Below are 18,192 nucleotides of genomic sequence, written 5' to 3'. Positions count from 1 at the left end.
ATGCAGTGCCTGAGATCTGATTGGATTTTGTGCGTCAGAATGATAATTATCTCGAAGTCTGTATAACATGAGGGTAGCCAGATGAATATGTCGTCGGGGTTACACTGAGCAGGACACGTAGCATGAATTAGGAGATTCAGGTTTCATAGGTAAATGCTGGTTATCAATTGGACGTCATTGGTTCAATGGGAAGTCAATTCATTGATCAGAGTTATTTATTTGGTGCTTGGTAAGAAGAGCTTAAGACAGACGTAATTTATATTGACTTAGGAATCGGGCGATAATTTTATTTCGTAGTAGTACATTGAATAGGGAAGAGCGAAGGGGAGGGGAAGTAGTTATGGTCTACTTAATTAACTCTTTCCATCCTGTGCTCAAAATGTCTCGCTTCTAAGCTTGAGACTCCCAGAGACTGGATTTCGTCCATTTTGAATTCGGCGAGGGAAACTCTTACATCCGTCGTTGAAACGTTTGGGTTAAGCACGCGTCGTTCTTCAGCGGTACGAATTGTATTTAACCACGAGAATTATGTACCACAAGAAGGTTTCGTAATTAATCTGTAAGGGTGCAGGAATGATTTGTGTTGATTAAATAAACGAGGGGTAGGACACAATCTTGACTTACAGTTTTCGACGTCTGATTTTGAAATAGGCACCTCCCGATTGCATTTCCTTCTAGCGACAGTAAATGTATTTGTTCCTTACAGTGCAGTGACGTTTCGACACTTCACTCTCCCTGTTCAGAATCCGTTATATAAACAAGAGTTAACACACTGCGCGCCTTTCAGTGGCTATTACACAAAAGCATCTGGTAATCAGATTAGTGAAGTGTAGCTTCAAAGCAGTTGCCAAATATAGACTTACGGACGATATGTGGCAGACATTATGAATAACCAACCTGTTGCGTTGTGCCAGACAGAAGGTGTTGCTATATTTGGAGAACGTGAGACGCTTTACGATGCTGAAGCCGTGCTCCTGATATTTGAACTCTGTATATCAGGGCGTGTTACTCGGGCGGAGGAGAGGGGAGGGCCATAGGTGGAAGCTAACTCCATGGAGAACGGTCCTTCTCGAACAGCTGATCAAGAATTTCCCCGCGTTGACATGAGCCTGCCACTGGACTCTATCGTGACCCTAGTGAATGCAGTCCACAACCTCCTACCCGATTTCTCGAAGATCATTTTTAGTTCATCGTCATCATATCTACCACTGGACCTTCCAAGTTATCTCCTTCCTTCATATTTAACGAACAAAGTTTTCGTTTCGGTGAGCTAAGGAGTTGTATTGAAAACAACAGAAATACATTTTTGAACCTGTCCAATGCTACACGTTTAGTCACGCCAAGAGCCATAAGTCTATAAACTTCCTTCCTGACATGGAATCGATTGCCGTATCTCGCGATCACGAAGCAGCAATTCACAATGTTTTATTACGGAGATCTGAGGACTTTTGCGGTGTTCTGTACCTCGTATAAAAATCTCGTCATAAATCGGGTACTGAGGCAGCTGTGTGCAGTGTGCCTGTACGTCGTCGCCTGACCGGACGCCTTGGTCGTGAAGTTGGTGCTGGGTTGCGGTGGTCTCTGTCGCACTCCGCAGTTCGTTTATATAAATTCCACAACTTGCCGCGAGACTGCTGCACCTGTAATAACTCATTTTATGTTTAGTTTTATGGCAGGAAAAGGAAATCGTCCTTCGTCTTCGCCATATTATTGCTCTGTGTGTGATAATTTATTGATACCTCTTTCGGGCTGGTGATAATAAATTTTGGTTAGGTTAGGTGCGGCCGACACTGGCTGGGGCACCGACCTCGTATTATTCGTCGCTGTATGACTTTTACTGGAGAACATCTGAAATTTCGGCGCTGCTTTGAGGACCTCAGAACTGCGCAGTGGTCACGCTGCTCTGACGACGTCCAACTCCGAGGCGAGAGGCTGATTACACCTGCTCCGCCGGTTAAGAGACTCTCAGGTTTTACAGGACTCCCGAAGATTCAGTCCTGTTCGTAATCGCCCGCCTTTGTAGCCTGTCCTGACAAAGTTTAATTCAGTGTACATCATCGCACTATTTTACGTAAAAGCCTGTACTTTTTAATATTTACTCCTTTGTATGCCAAGGATAGCTTGCTTCCGTTGAGGGTTTCGAACGAAAATTTTGTTGGCATTTCTCATTTTCCCGACTGTCAGTATGCATCGGCTATCTCAATCTTATAGATTTTCGTCGCCCTAAATAGTATCTGCTGAACAGCACAAATTTTGAATCGTCTTCCACATATTCTCTTCAGCGCGTCGGAATGGAGGCCTCCGCCACGATCGCCTTCCCTCATTCCTTCTTGTCGTAATCCATTAACGAACATTCCCGGTAAAGTTTTCCCTGTGCGTGTTCGCGACGGCATGAAAACGTATGGAGTGGACTCCGGAGATAGTTGGACGGGTGCCGTAGGACTACGTCGCCTGTACACGTCGAGGAGCAGTGGAAAGAAATGGGATACATTGCATACTGAGATTTTCAGTTCTCATGGCGGTGAATACGAAGAAGTAGGTGGGAGGATGATATTAAAATGGATCTTAGATAATTAGGTTGGGGTGGTATGGACTGGATTAATCTGGCTCAGGATAGGGACCAGTGGCGGGCTCTTGCGATTATGGTAATTAACATTCGGATTCCATAAAATGCGTGGGAACTTTTATTTTGAGTGGCTCAGCGACTGTCGGCTTCTCAGGAAGGACCCGGCTCCATGGAGTAAGTACGGAAAGAAGAGAACAAGCATTTTGAAATTATATTTATTTAGTTTAAATTGATAATTTATTTACATCTGTGGAATAACTGTGAACGAAAGAGCCAATCAAGAATATGAAAACAATTGTGTCCTTCATCTTGTCTGGTCGCATTTGTTTGGCGATGCCTTCAGTTTGATTATTTATTGTTTCCAATTTCCGGAGTAGAGTTCATGCCCCTGGATTTTGTGCATCCGCATGGCCGCTGCGTCTGCTGGGACTAGGCGGTCGCTGTTTTATTGTATTCAGGCTGGAAACAAGAAGACGGGCGCCATTAATGTGTGGACACGTTGGATTATTCCGGTGATGATCGCTACATGAAGCACGTATGACGGTTCTGAACGTAGGTTGGAGGATAATATTAAAACAAATCTTAACGAACGGCGAGTTCGAATTTTCAAAGTTCCCCCCTCCTTTTTTCTGTCTCTCGGGGTGTAATTTGTCAGAATGGGAACCGAATGTTCAAACTCAGAATTACAATTGATGGCGTGACAGCTTTTAAGTTCGTGTACAGTTTTGCGGATGAATTGTTACTACGTACGCTGACTCAGGAGACCTATTCATGTCTGCATAAAACCCGAAGAATCTTTTTAACCAGCTCAGTAAAACATCGTTTCAAGGAAAATCCAGCAAAACGAAAGGTAGAAAATGATTTCTCGCTTACCTTAACGACTACCTCAACGTTGAAATCGTAAACTGCAGATACTTGTGGCGGCAGTACCCATGTCACAGCCCAACTGTTCCTTCCGGCTCCGCCGTCGGAAAAATAGACATCGCCAAAGTCGTTCTCCCAGTACGTGATACCAAAGATGCTGTCTATAATCCAGTCGTCGGGGTACGAAATAGACAGTGTATTGCTATTATTCGCACTCAGTAGAGGAAGTTCGCCTTTGTACTGTAGCAGCTGTAGATTCTCTTTTGGAACTCCAGAAAGTCTGTCTTCGACAGTCGAGCTCTTCTTCTCGGAAAGACGACTTTCGATAACATTCACTCGATTTTTTGCAAGTGTCTTGCTGCTTGGAAAGGCCTGTGCCCCCTGCGGATGGCAGTCGGAACAGAAGGCCAATAGGCAGAAGACGAGAGACAATTGTAGGTATGTCGTAGTCGCCATGTCTCGCAGGTAGTAGATGACTTCTGAATCTGTAGCAGGCCCTTTATATAGCTCCAGGCGCACTTCACTTCTGTGTCATATAATTTTCCACGGCCACGTTTATCTTACGTCAAGAATTCTGTTGAACCTATTCTGCTGTCTTTGTGTTGACCTATTACTTTAATCAGTCGCCTGTTGAATTACGTCAAACGTATAAAAAGATAATCATATGTCTGAGGTAATTAAAACACTTCAAATGAGATTGAAGATCAAATGGAAATTCCGTGGCTGTTTAAGTAACAAAAACTTATCTTCGTATTTACGATTAAGAGCGCTAATATAATATTTTACACAACAAATGTTTTAATATTATATAATTTTTACAACACCATTAAACTTCAAACGTTTGTGTATAGACTGTACAAAAAAAACTTATCAGTGTCCATCAAAATGACCTACTGGACAAGGTGTGGCTGGAACATTCTAGATTTGATTTCGAGAGGCCCCGGGCTCGGTTGTCTCAACAAAGCATTTCCGTGGCTTTCCTCAGTATTTTCGGATAAATAACTGCGCAGTCTCTTGAAAACGCGTAATAACACACGTTCTCATGGATCCTCATTATCGCTACGGTCCAAGATGACGTCATGGTCAGTGCAGCTAAGTTTTCGTCCTCCATTTTGCGACGCTTAGGGGCCATCAGCACGATTTTGACTTAAGATTCTAAAATTTAGTAGAACGGAGGAGAATACAGAGAGCTTAGAAAATCGAATAACGCAGATCACAATCAATTATTCGTTAGGTACATTTTTAAAATATCTACGAGTTGGTTGAGTCGACGAGGCTGGTATCGTTTGGCCTGAAGCAATGGGATGCTGCCGATGATAAGCGGCTGTATTTTATCACTGGTGCTTCATATGTATGTTAAGAGATGGCAAAATAATGCAGTGCCTGAGATCTGATTGGATTTTGTGCGTCAGAATGATAATTGTCTCGAAGCCTGTATAACATGAGGGTGGCCAGATGATAATTGTCGTCGGGGTTACACTGAGCAGGACACGTAGCATGAATTAGGATATTCAGGTTTCATAGGTAAATGCTGGTTATCAATTGGACGTCATTGGTTCAATGGGAAGTTGATCAGAGTTATTTATTTGGTGCTTGGTAAGAAGAGCTTAAGACAGACGTAATTTATATTGACTTAGGGATCTGGCGATAATTTTATTTCGTAATAGTACATTAAATAGAGGAAGAGCGAGGGGGAGGGGAAGTAGTTATGGTCTACTTAATTAACTCTTTCCATCCTGTGCTCAAAATGTCTCGCTTCTAAGCTTGAGACTCCCAGAGACTGAATTTCGTCCATTTTGAATTCGGCGAGGGAAACTTTTACATCCGTCTTTCGAAAGTTTTGGTTAAGCACGCGTCGTTCTTCAGCGGTACGAATTGTATTTAACCACGAGAAGGTTTCGTAATTAATCTGTAAGGGTGCAGGAATAATTTGTGTTGATTAAATAAACGAGGGGTAGGACACAATCTTGACTTACAGTTTTCGACGTCTGATTTTGAAATAGGCACCTCCCGATTGCATTTCCTTTTAGCGACAGTAAATGTATTTGTTCCTTACAGTGCAGTGACGTTTCGACACTTCACTCTCCCTGTTCAGAATCCGTTATATAAACAATAGTTAACACACTGCGCTCCGTTCCTAGATGTTGTGTGTGCGCGCCTTTCAGTGGCTATTACACAAAAGCATCTGGTAATCAGATTAGTGAAGTATAGCTTCAAAGCAGTTGCCAAATATAGACTTACGGACGATATGTGGCAGACATTATGAATAACCAACCTGTTGCGTTGTGCGTTGCTATATTTGGAGAACGTGAGACGCTTTACGATGCTGAAGCCGTGCTCCTGATATTTGAACTCTGTATATCAGGGCGTGTTACTCGGGAGGGCCATAGGTGGAAGCTAACTCCATGGAGAACGGTCCTTCTCGATCAGCTGATCAAGAATTTCCCCGCGTTGACATGAGCCTACCACTGGACTCTATCGTGACCCTAGTGAATGCAGTCCACAACCTCCTAAACGATTTCTTGAAGATCATTTTTAGTTCATCGTCATCATATCTACCACTGGATCTTCCAAGTTATCTCCTTCCTTCATATTTAACGAACAAAGTTTTCGTTTCGGTGAGCTAAGGAGTTGTATTGAAAACAACAGAAATAAATTTTTGAACCTGTCCAATGCTACACGTTTAGTCACGCCAAGAGCCATAAGTCTATAAACTTCCTTCCTGACATGGAATCGATTGCCGTATCTCGCGATCACGAAGCAGCAATTCACAATGTTTTATTACGGAGATCTGAGGACTTTTGCGGTGTTCTGTACCTCGTATAAAAATCTCGTCATAAATCGGGTACTGAGGCAGCTGTGTGCAGTGTGCCTGTACGTCGTCGCCTGACCGGACGCCTTGGTCGTGAAGTTGGTGCTGGGTTGCGGTGGTCTCTGTCGCACTCCGCAGTTCGTTTATATAAATTCCACAACTTGCCGCGAGACTGCTGCACCTGTAATAACTCATTTTATGTTGAGTTTTATGGCAGGAAAAGGAAATCGTCCTTCGTCTTCGCCATATTATTGCTCTGTGTGTGATAATTTATTGATACCTCTTTCGGGCTGGTGATAATAAATTTTGGTTAGGTTAGGTGCGGCCGACACTGGCTGGGGCACCGACCTCGTATTATTCGTCGCTGTATGACTTTTACTGGAGAACATCTGAAATTTCGGCGCTGCTTTGAGGACCTCAGAACTGCGCAGTGGTCACGCTGCTCTGACGACGTCCAACTCCGAGGCGAGAGGCTGATTACACCTGCTCCGCCGGTTAAGAGACTCTCAGGTTTTACAGGACTCCCGGAAGATTCAGTCCTGTTCGTAATCGCCCGCCTTTGTAGCCTGTCCTGACAAAGTTTAATTCAGTGTACATCATCGCACTATTTTACGTAAAAGCCTGTACTTTTTAATATTTACTCCTTTGTATGCCAAGGATAGCTTGCTTCCGTTGAGGGTTTCGAACGAAAATTTTGTTGGCATTTCTCATTTTCCCGACTGTCAGTATGCATCGGCTATCTCAATCTTATAGATTTTCGTCGCCCTAAATAGTATCTGCTGAACAGCACAAATTTTGAATCGTCTTCCACATATTCTCTTCAGCGCGTCGGAATGGAGGCCTCCGCCACGATCGCCTTCCCTCATTCCTTCTTGTCGTAATCCATTAACGAACATTCCCGGTAAAGTTTTCCCTGTGCGTGTTCGCGACGGCATGAAAACGTATGGAGTGGACTCCGGAGATAGTTGGACGGGTGCCGTAGGACTACGTCGCCTGTACACGTCGAGGAGCAGTGGAAAGAAATGGGATACATTGCATACTGAGATTTTCAGTTCTCATGGCGGTGAATACGAAGAAGTAGGTGGGAGGATGATATTAAAATGGATCTTAGATAATTAGGTTGGGGTGGTATGGACTGGATTAATCTGGCTCAGGATAGGGACCAGTGGCGGGCTCTTGCGATTATGGTAATTAACATTCGGATTCCATAAAATGCGTGGGAACTTTTATTTTGAGTGGCTCAGCGACTGTCGGCTTCTAAGGAAGGACCCGGCTCCATGGAGTAAGTACGGAAAGAAGAGAACAAGCATTTTGAAATTATATTTATTTAGTTTAAATTGATAATTTATTTACATCTGTGGAATAACTGTGAACGAAAGAGCCAATCAAGAATATGAAAACAATTGTGTCCTTCATCTTGTCTGGTCGCATTTGTTTGGCGATGCCTTCAGTTTGATTATTTATTGTTTCCAATTTCCGGAGTAGAGTTCATGCCCCTGGATTTTGTGCATCCGCATGGCCGCTGCGTCTGCTGGGACTAGGCGGTCGCTGTTTTATTGTATTCAGGCTGGAAACAAGAAGACGGGCGCCATTAATGTGTGGACACGTTGGATTATTCCGGTGATGATCGCTACATGAAGCACGTATGACGGTTCTGAACGTAGGTTGGAGGATTATATTAAAACAAATCTTAACGAACGGCGAGTTCGAATTTTCAAAGTTCCCCCCTCCTTTTTTCTGTCTCTCGGGGTGTAATTTGTCAGAATGGGAACCGAATGTTCAAACTCAGAATTACAATTGATGGCGTGACAGCTTTTAAGTTCGTGTACAGTTTTGCTACCTGTTGCGGATGAATTGTTACTACGTACGCTGACTCAGGAGACCTATTCATGTCTGCATAAAACCCGAAGAATCTTTTTAACCAGCTCAGTAAAACATCGTTTCAAGGAAAATCCAGCAAAACGAAAGGTAGAAAATGATTTCTCGCTTACCTTAACGACTACCTCAACGTTGAAATCGTAAACTGCAGATACTTGTGGCGGCAGTACCCATGTCACAGCCCAACTGTTCCTTCCGGCTCCGCCGTCGGAAAAATAGACATCGCCAAAGTCGTTCTCCCAGTACGTGACACCATAGATGCTGTCTATAAACCACTCGTCGGGGTACGAAATAGACAGTGTATTGCTATTATTCGCACTCAGTAGAGGAAGTTCGCCTTTGTACTGTAGCAGCTGTAGATTCTCTTTTGGAACTCCAGAAAGTCTGTCTTCGACAGTCGAGCTCTTCTTCTCGGAAAGACGACTTTCGATAACATTCACTAGATTTTTTGCAAGTGTCTTGCTGCTTGGAAAGGCCTGTGCCCCCTGCGGATGGCAGTCGGAACAGAAGGCCAATAGCCCGAAGACGAGAGACAATTGTAGGTATGTCGTAGTCGCCATGTCTCGCAGGTAGTAGATGACTTCTGAATCTGTAGCAGGCCCTTTATATAGCTCGAGGCGCGCGTCATTAAAGATATTGAAATTTGCGTGAGTCACTTCTGTGTCATATAATTATCCACGGCCACGTTTATCTTACGTCAAGAATTCTGTTGAACCTATTCTGCTGTCTTTGTGTTGACCTATTACTTTAATCAGTCGCCTGTTGAATTACGTCAAACGTATAAAAAGATAATCATATGTCTGAGGTAATTAAAACACTTCAAATGAGATTGAAGATCAAATGGAAATTCCGTGGCTGTTTAAGTAACAAAAACTTATCTTCGTATTTACGATTAAGAGCGCTAATATAATATTTTACACAACAAATGTTTTAATATTATATAATTTTTACAACACCATTAAACTTCAAACGTTTGTGTATAGACTGTACAAAAAAAACTTATCAGTGTCCATCAAAATGACCTACTGGACAAGGTGTGGCTGGAACATTCTAGATTTGATTTCGAGAGGCCCCGGGCCGTTTACTGGTTGTCTCGACAAAGCATTTCCGTGGCTTTCCTCAGTATTTTCGGATAAATAACTGCGCAGTCTCTTGAAAACGCGTAATAACACACGTTCTCATGGATCCTCATTTACTCACCATTCAATATGTCATTTCCATCTTGTTCGAGATTTTCGATCGCAGTCTATGTGCAGTGTGAGGAAGGGAAGATAATATTAAAGATCAGGGCTAACCTTAGAGCGGGGCGGCTGCCCCTCGCTTCGTGAGGAGGGAGGGGCATCGACATTACGACATGTGAAATTCTTCGTGAACAACGACGACTTCAGCGCCCCCCAAGAAACAAAAATGTCGCAGAAACATATTAAAGCGCATTATTTTGATTTCTACGCGCCCTAATAATGTGTGATAGTTTTTCTGTCATTAAAGGCTGTAATTATGGGAAGACACAATTTACTGAAGTAGGTGACTTTCATATAATTCTAATCTGAGTGAATTGCTGATTTCCGCTCACTGTGCGGTCAGCAGTGGACTATTTTTTTATCGATATTCTTTTACTATCGTATGATCACTTGTGAGAAGACTTGTGCAGGGCTTTTGCGTCAGTGTTGATAAAACAGTGGCGGAAACCGTCACAAGAAGGCGATAACAGTTTTATTTGCGTCAATCACTTCATGAATATAAGTAGGTACTTAATTTTTCGTAGGGGCCGGGATAGCTCAGTCCGTTTAGTGACTAGCTACGGGCTGGATGACCGGGGTTGGATCCTCGACGGGGGCAGAGGATTTTTCCTCTAGCCTCTGTGTCCAGACCGGCTCTGGGGCCCACCCAGCCTCCTGTCCAATGGGTACCGGGGTCCTTTCCTGGGGGTAAAGCCGGCCGGGGCGTGATGCTGACCACTCACCCCCATCTAGTGCCGGGGTCAAGGAAGAGAGGAGCTATACCGCCTCTCCCCCCAAACGCCTACATGGCGTATAGTGGGACAAACTTTACTTTACTTTTACTTAATTTTTCGTGATATTTATACACAGATTGTCGTTAATGCTGAGAAATTGCCGGCATTCTTACAGCAGCAAACATGTTTGCCAAGGCATTCGTCAAATGTGGCCGGTCTTCATACAAGAGCGGCATTTCCGACGACAACCGAATATCAGACAGTTGTTTCATGGAGTCAGCATTCGGAAAGCAGAACAAAATTTCATTGCACGCCGTAACTGAGCCTCAGCGATGTCTTTAACGTGAAGATGACGCGAGGACTGACTGGAACGTTCCGTGTTCCGGACTTCCCGGACAACGGGTCTGTCGACTTTGCCATTGGTGGTCCGGGTCTTGAAACACAGGGCAGTCACGTGGTCCATGCCTGAATATGTGATGGTACGTTTCAGATCAGCGCCAGGTTCGTTGATGGAGTTCTCATTCGGAATTATTTTTTGAAACCAGTGCAAAAATTATGCACACTTGAAACCATGTAATGGATTATACTTTTTTTTCGATTTCCATCTAATTAAGCTATTCTGACTCTGTAGTCCCCCAGTCCTTACAAGGGAATATCAGAGCAATATCCTAAAACTATCCACAACCACTTTCTAATGAACCCACATAAATTATAAATTTATTACAATGACGACACGTCTGGCCCCACATTATATGATAAATAAACTACAAAATCTAATAATTATCTTGAATGTTAGTTTTTAGCCAATTTTTGTTAATGTGAAAGACGATGTTTTTGCATCATTGAAATGTTACGTTCGAAGCAACTGACGAGTTTTCATTAAACTTGGCTCGAACGTTATGCGAAATGATGTTACTTCACCTTCGTACTTTCTAGTTTCCAGCCATTGTTATCCACGTGACAGGCGTTTCGGAGCGACATTATCAGTACTCAGTTAAAGTAGGTCACGGCTTTGGGGGTATTGTACCGTTCATTTGTTGTTCGCAGGTCTGGTTCAGGTAACAGAATGATTTGCGTCATTGGCATTAGCCCATTCTTTGATCGGGGCATTCCAGGTTGTGTTCAAGGCTTCACATTATCTTTCTCGTAGCCTGTACGTTCTGTTTATTCTTTAAAGGTGGCAGAGTTTATCAGCAAGATTCTACGCCAGTAGATATGATAAGATTGTACAAGTCGAGAGACTCTGGCAGTTGTACCTGTATCTAAATAAGGGTTTGGTTTGTTATTAGAACTATTGATGATTGTCTGAGGTATAATTTTCAGACTTTCGTGTGTGTTTTTGCTGGCAGACCTGCTCACTTGCTCAAGTGAAACTGAGCGTGTTTTATTATGAGGTAAATCATTCACCAATTAAAAACTCGCTCTTTAGAGCTCGGTAACTGACGTGCTCTTCCTTTGAGCAGTCAGCGCCGTAGTTAAACAACTGATAAAATATTACCTCTTGTTATGAGAACGAATTTTGATCACTACCTTCAGAAACACACCGCATCGACCCAGCATAAGCCACTTCTCTGTCCTACAGCCTTTGAAGTCCTCTCTCTGCGCCAGGTTCTACGTCCAGCTGCATTTATTCCGTTTCCCTATGTGTGCGACGTGCTCCATACAATTAATCGCCCTCGGAATATTAGATGAAAGGCACGATTACAAAGCCGCTCGTTGTGTATTCTGTGTTTCGGTCTTACTTCGCCTATTCTCGAAGCCTCTCGTTTCGTGCCCTTCCCCGAGGGCGAACTACCAGTTACTTCACTCCCGGTTTAGTCGTCATGATTCCTGCTTCATATTCGGAAGTTACTGTGTTAGATTCTGGATACGAAGACATATGAATGAGTCGTTGTTTCCGGAGGATGAAACAATCCACGTATTTGCGTCAAAGGCAGTAAGACCTTCCGACTTATTAAACGTTGTGCGGGACTGTTTAGATAGAAGTGTTGTTTCAAGGTACGAAGTTTGCTGCCTTCTGGGATTTTACTCGTCGCCCTGATTATGGGGGCAGGAAGCACCTTCGAAACGTCCGCAAACTTGTACCACACAACACGGTGCAACGTACCAGAAGACAGCCATCTTCAGCTAATTTATATTTTATTTGGGTCTAGGGATTTCAAGTTTTTTATGATATGTCCTCTAGATTGGAGACCATGGACATATTTTACAACTTGCATGGAATAGAAGTAAGGTAAATCAGGTTCACAATAAAATTTGTATAGAAACGTGACACGGTCCTTTATTTTCTTCTGTTCATGCGTGTATGTGTGTGTTCATATATAGTGTAACGTGAGAGCACATATTTTTCAAATGTTGTCATCGCAGCGCCGCAGTAGCCTCCGTTAAACTGCACGCTTCAAGGCCATGGAGGGACTTCACCCCCCACTCCATTACCGCGCTTGTCTTAATCAACAATACAGCATTCCTAGCGCTGCTACGGTGCGAGTTCTGAGCTGTCATCAGTCGCCTGGACCGAGCTGTTTCAGTGTCGCTAATTTCTGCGAAGCCAGCTCTGAAGGTTGCGGTCAGTGTGGCTTCGGGGCTAGCGGCTCACAGGTTGACACACTTTTCTTCAGGCTGTGAAGAGAGGATGTAGCAACAGTAAGATTTAAAATGATGGCGGATTCAGCAGGTGCGGTGGTCCGTAATGAAACTATCATTTTTCCTAGGGAGAAAATTCATAAATTTACAGTTTATTTAACACAGCTTTAAATAACTCAGATTGTGTGCCTCTAGTATCTAATGGTAGGTTGACGACAATTAATTGCAAAAGATGTGGAAGGAAGGTTTCGTGGCCCAATGTAATATAACCTGACTGTCCTCCTTTTGCTTTGAGTAGTGAAGAACCCCAGTCAACACAGTCGGCCTCTGCAGGACACATTTTGAACCTGGGATCTCCTGTAAATTGCAAACTTTTCAAGAGAGACCTGCAGGAAGTTAGTTGTACAGCGCACTTTGCTACTTACCTTGGCCAGGAGATGTGTGATGTTGTACTGGTAGGACCCGTACGCTGTGCGCGAATTGTTCAGCGTCAGCTCAATGTATTTGGCACCCACTCCACCTTCTGTAAGGGTCATCGTACCTGTGCCACTCTTCCACTCAGCGCCGCCCTTCACACTTACGATGCCAGCGCTGTAGTTTCCAAAAAACCACATAATCGCGTCAGTGCCTGGAAGAATTGTGTCATAAATTTGATCGAGGACATGTTCGTTTCCGGCGTCTCCGTGTGAATCGCCTCCGAAAACCTTGGAATGTGGAAGTGTTTTTTTTACCGGCGCGGACAAATCCATTTCTTTAACGAAATAGCATTTATAACTATTCATTCCGCTAACCTTTGCAGGTATGTGAGATGTAAATTCAAAATACGTGTGACCTATACCTCCAGTGACGTTCGTTGAACCTTTTCCATAGTACCATATCGATTCTCCGATGCAGTGCTGTATCATTTTATTAAAAGTGAAAGAATACGTCTCATTTCTGAATTTTTTATGGCCCGTATACGTGCCGTAAGCCATAAACGTCATTTCTGTCTTTTGTTCTTTTTTAATTCTTCCCTCCAAACAAGTGGCGAAATCTTGTGACAGGTCTGAATTAAATCTCTGGTATCCTTCTCTGTTCTTATAGTCTTCAGCTGAGTAAATCTCAGTTTCCAAGTAAAGGCCTACCCCGGGTGGAACATCGTAACTGAACGCGACGTAGTTGGATCCGATTCCACCCGACTCTACTTCGACCGAGCCTTTCCCGTTGTACCACTCTGTTATGGTGGTCATGTTGGCTATCAAACCCGCGTCCATCGTGACTCGAGATGTCCCCGTCTTCGGATTTCCGGACGGAAAGAACTTGGCAATGAGCAACTTCGAGAACATCGCCCCGTTCTCGGCTCTTGCTTCGTGAGCGGTCGATTGAGGCTGTTTGCTTCTCACGCATGACTCTCCTGTTGTTAAATGTTTCCAGAAATGCGACGAATGCTCCTCAAATACGCTGCGTTGTATGTCCACAAGGCATTCAGAAATCTGAACGGCACAGAACAAATTCAAAGCTCGTAACCACAAAGGCAATGTTGAAAATAATTTCAGCTCCATGTTGCGTACAACTCGCTGCTGCAGATGCTAATCCATCACCATTACCTTTGCGTCACATGTCAATGATAGTTTCAAACTGTTCTGCGAAAACAGTTTTTCTGTTTTCGCTTTAGTCTGTTTGAACAACTTTGATTGCTTTCGTAAGTATCTGTAAGATAAGATACGTATTACATTGTTTATCAGTTCTAATGACGTACAAATATCATAATTGCCGTGATAAATATATGGTCCAATGCGATCTTCTAGGCTGTTGACTCCGTGCCGTCTTGCAAGATTGTCGTCAACGTTTCGGTTGTATATAGCACTTCCGTCGTTAGGGTGAAGTATATTTTACCATGGTGAAAACGTCAGATCGTAGAAAATATATCGTTCTTTTTCCTTTTACGTCTGAGTCTGTAGATTCTGGTTAACGTTGAGAAAGTTACACACAGAGGTTAACCATGAGTGGAGAGACGACTGGGAACTGCCTTCTTTATTTTCGTTTCTTTGTGTCGTCGGTCGAAATGGAAAAGAAGAATCGTATCCTTCGGAGGACGCAGACATTCTTCACCAGGTGGAATGATACGTAGGAATGCAGAAAGAAAGTCTGGAGCCGATAGAATCTAATTTTTCGAAGCCCTGGCATGCACAGTCTCCATGGCGACAGCTTCTGATAACTTAATACATCACCGACGAGAGACATTTTATTCAATGCTGCTGGAGGATTAAAAGAGAATGAAGACGTGTGTGGACCACAAACCGTAATATATTTCTTGGTGTTGGCATTTTTAGTTAGTAGAGACGATTGTAAGATTTGCTCTGATGTGATAAATCTTCATCATGAATGATACGTTATAGTAGGATTTTTCTACAGTTTTCTTGATGTCGTCTGAGCTCGGGGCTCATTCGTTTCTCGCTCTGAAGCAAAATCTTCGAGTCCAGAACTGATGGCGACGTGGAAACAAGATAGACGCCCCGGTGACACAGGTTTCTATGGACTCAGGGTAGGAAAAGTCATCCTGTCATCAATTCTTATGTGGTCGTCGGCTTCCATCATCCAAGACATTGATCCGCATCTTGAAATCGAGGAGCCCGACGTTTCGGCATTGTTGAAACTGTTTGCTCTTATTATCCTCTATTTTAAAACCTTTAATCATTCCTCATTTAAACAGAACTTCGAGTGTTAAAAATGAGGTTTTCATTCCTTAGTTTGCGTTATTAATGGTATATTTTTGCGATTGCGTCTTTACTTTGTACTTAAAACGAAGTAATAATAACGTCTCATTTAAGAAAAAAATTCTTTTTACGTTACAAAACATTATATTATTACAGATGCATCAGTAGTTCGCTTTAATGAAGGATTCTGCAGATTTACGAAGGTTATTTGGATGTGATGAAAGGCGGTAGGTCATCAGAAGTGGTTCTCTATGGTAATGGGTTAACAGATGTAATGTCAAAGTTGGAGGAGATAGAATTTTCTTCCAGCAAATCTTTGTTTTCTCTGTGTCTTTTTAAAAGAAATATACCTCCTGTGTCTGGGAACGATACTCGTGGTAAAGAGATGCTGTTCTCGAGAATAATACAGGACGCAGGCCTGTACGACATCTCGCAAGCCGACGATTCGTTTGTCTGCGCTTAGCTGTACGCAAGCCGACAATGATGTACAAAATGAAGCAGATACTGAAGCCGGCAATAAATCATGTCTCGGACTTGTGAATGCGTTCTTGCCACAGACCACTGCACCTTTGTCTTTCAGGATGAGTGTAGAAATGACCGGTTGCTTTTGTGGCCCGTGCAGACAGGCAATAATTCGTTTAATTTTGGGGGCCGGGGGTCGGACCCAACCATGACTGCCGCCCCTCACCTGGCTGGCAAGTATAGTCGCAACCCCTGCAACCATCACCCAGGGCTGCACAGGGGACGTTCCCAACAAGTTCTGTCGTGTACGGAACTGCTTTGTTCACCAGAACTAATCCGAGCCATCGTTTGCGTAACTGACCAGTCAGCACAAACGAACGACGAACCAAATGTGAGAGTATCTGTATTCAAGCGAGACGAACCGATACGTATTTGGTAGGTTTTGAGGTTGTCACGGCGATGTTGATGGAGGCAGCAAAGGATCTCTTAAACGTCGGTAAACTTCCGCCAGACCACACGGCGCAACAACCCAGAAGACTGCCGTCTTAAAACTGATGGCGTCTCCCGCCCGTACCTAAACATGTCAGCTACGGTTGTGAAATGAATAAACATTTCTCGTAACAAAGAAAGTCGTGTTGAGTGCTTCACCTTCAGAAACTTGTGATGTGTCGCACCTTCGCTACCTTCATTAATTCAGGAGGCTGGCACGCGATGGACCGGCTGAAGAGATGTTTGTATAACACCACATCGCAGTGTGGTTTTGATAGCACCTACAAGGACCAGAGATCCTGAAAGCTACATTAATATTTATGAGGTTCTTTTCTTTACATTGTGGTCTGGGGAATGTTCGGATTAATCTTGCGTGGTTAATGACCGGGGTTCAGGAAACCGAGAACCACGTGGAAGGAGGGCAAATTTAGTTGTAACGCTGCTATAAATTCGTATTAGTCACGTTACAAATCATACACCAGTGGGCTGCCGCCTCTGTGTGACTCCGTTGTAGGATAACAGAAGGCAGTATTGAAGGTGATCAGGAAATTATCTTTTGATATGGAACTCCTGATATCGTAACCTTCGTTTTGTAGTCCGCCACTGAACACTCACCCTGATGATGGGGGTAGTAACCTCGGCCAATCTTTACCAGACTGCACGGCGCAGTGTCCCAGAAGACTGTCATATCCCGTCTCATTGTATCTTTCTTTAAACACCGCATCGTGAAGACGTATGGGGGAGTGTAAGTAAAACTCCACATTTTAATCTCGAAACCGGGTACAGGCGAGTGGTCAGCTTGTACTCGAGGACGATCTTCCTGTGCCCTCCGCGGATGCCAGGGATGGCGTGACAAGATTGCTGCTCCTTCCAAACACCTGCCCGTCGTTCATATGAGCTTCCAGGTTCTCACGGCGGTAAAGATGTCGATACTGGTCTTGTAGGCTGTGGCGCCATGTAGGGGTTAACCGACGTTTCGAAGGAGTGATGGAATTCCTCGCATTTTGTGAAGATCCGTTACCGCGTTTATGATAATTCGCCACTTACTGTTAAACTTACTTGGGCTGATAAAAGGCCCATCATGGAAAGGTACACAGAAATCGTGGACCAGGTAAAGCACAGTTCCTGCGTGAACCGATTTCAGGGACACCCTGTTGTGGGGTGTGGGAACGAGATATTAATGTTACTGAAGCATGAAATACATTTAGTAACAAGGTTCACGTTCTTCTATTAAAGTCAAAGTTACTTTATTACGGAGCTTTTATATGTAAATGTTCGAGCAGCCTACAGCAGCTCTTAGGACGTACAAGCCACTGATAAACAAGCTATTTATTTCATGCAGCAGCGGTTTGCTACACAGAACGGATTATCCGTGAGTGTTTTATGACGTTCGTGGCACGGAATAATACAGAGTGTTTTAAGAAAAGAAGCTGTTTCTTAATCCTTGGTTTCATTGCCTGTACAAATTCAAGAATGGTGCCGATAAAGATAAAATGTAGACTGCTGTGTTACCAAGTGACGCAGTTAGACGTCTTGTATCCGCCAGACAGTGGGCTGGAGCTCTTCTATTAACATACGGTGCCACTCTGAATTCTAGGACATCCAGTGACCAGTGTGACGTAGTGGTTTATAAGGATGTTGTAAGATTGTCAGGAGGTTGCATGGGCGGGGCTTGCGTGGAGCAGAAGAACCCTTTCTGCGGAGATGACAATCGTGTTTACAAGAGCCAGACCTCACCAGACTCTGTTCTGGGCCATATGAGTCCAATCCAAACCACGCCTCTTTAAGATCGATTTTAATATAATTCTCCCAACTACAACTACGCCTTCCGGGTATAATTAGGTATTCTCAGTGAAATTTTGTATAAATTTTATGTCTCCTGTGCGTG

General features: G+C 43.6%; 4 protein-coding genes across 5 annotated transcripts in view; 1 reads left to right on the top strand and 3 right to left on the bottom strand.

Annotated features, from left to right (window-relative positions):
* LOC110837886 (protein Wnt-5b) overlaps positions 1-18,192 on the top strand; it is a 203,504-nt gene that overhangs the window by 153,678 nt on the left and 31,634 nt on the right. The window lies entirely within an intron of this gene.
* On the bottom strand, positions 2,766-3,908 carry LOC147872232 (uncharacterized). Its single transcript, XM_087358063.1, has 2 exons — positions 3,440-3,908; positions 2,766-3,025 (listed from the first exon to the last, which is right to left on the bottom strand). The coding sequence occupies exons 1-2, from the start codon at positions 3,884-3,886 to the stop codon at positions 2,996-2,998; spliced, it is 477 nt and encodes a 158-aa protein (XP_087214189.1). The 5' UTR covers positions 3,887-3,908; the 3' UTR covers positions 2,766-2,995.
* LOC110837891 (uncharacterized) lies at positions 7,550-8,695 on the bottom strand. The gene is made up of 2 exons (XM_022080513.2): positions 8,234-8,695; positions 7,550-7,809 (listed from the first exon to the last, which is right to left on the bottom strand). Exons 1-2 carry the CDS (start codon positions 8,678-8,680, stop codon positions 7,780-7,782), a joined length of 477 nt encoding a protein of 158 aa, XP_021936205.2. The 5' UTR covers positions 8,681-8,695; the 3' UTR covers positions 7,550-7,779.
* Positions 12,330-18,178, bottom strand: LOC110837887 (uncharacterized). Its single transcript, XM_022080508.2, has 2 exons — positions 13,083-18,178; positions 12,330-12,693 (listed from the first exon to the last, which is right to left on the bottom strand). The coding sequence occupies exons 1-2, from the start codon at positions 14,196-14,198 to the stop codon at positions 12,667-12,669; spliced, it is 1,143 nt and encodes a 380-aa protein (XP_021936200.2). The 5' UTR covers positions 14,199-18,178; the 3' UTR covers positions 12,330-12,666.

This window comes from Zootermopsis nevadensis, unplaced genomic scaffold (genome assembly GCF_977971745.1).
Source record: "Zootermopsis nevadensis isolate Lab colony 2312 unplaced genomic scaffold, Znev_1.0 Znev_ptg000029l, whole genome shotgun sequence".
Taxonomy (NCBI): Eukaryota; Metazoa; Arthropoda; class Insecta; order Blattodea; family Termopsidae; genus Zootermopsis; species Zootermopsis nevadensis.
The sequence above is the reverse complement of the archived record's forward strand: the minus strand, read 5'-3'. Positions and strand labels throughout refer to the sequence as shown.

Coding starts and splice junctions, on each gene's coding strand:
- LOC147872232 (XM_087358063.1), bottom strand. CDS start 3,886: ATGGCGACTACGACATACCTACAATTGTCTCTCGTCTTCTGCCTATTG. Junction 3,026..3,439: donor ACGTTGAGGTAGTCGTTAAG/GTAAGCGAGAAA, acceptor TCTTGTTTCCAG/CCTGAATACAATAAAACAGC.
- LOC110837887 (XM_022080508.2), bottom strand. CDS start 14,198: ATGGAGCTGAAATTATTTTCAACATTGCCTTTGTGGTTACGAGCTTTG. Junction 12,694..13,082: donor TCACACATCTCCTGGCCAAG/GTAAGTAGCAAA, acceptor CTCTCTTCACAG/CCTGAAGAAAAGTGTGTCAA.
- LOC110837891 (XM_022080513.2), bottom strand. CDS start 8,680: ATGGCGACTACGACATACCTACAATTGTCTCTCGTCTTCGGGCTATTG. Junction 7,810..8,233: donor ACGTTGAGGTAGTCGTTAAG/GTAAGCGAGAAA, acceptor TCTTGTTTCCAG/CCTGAATACAATAAAACAGC.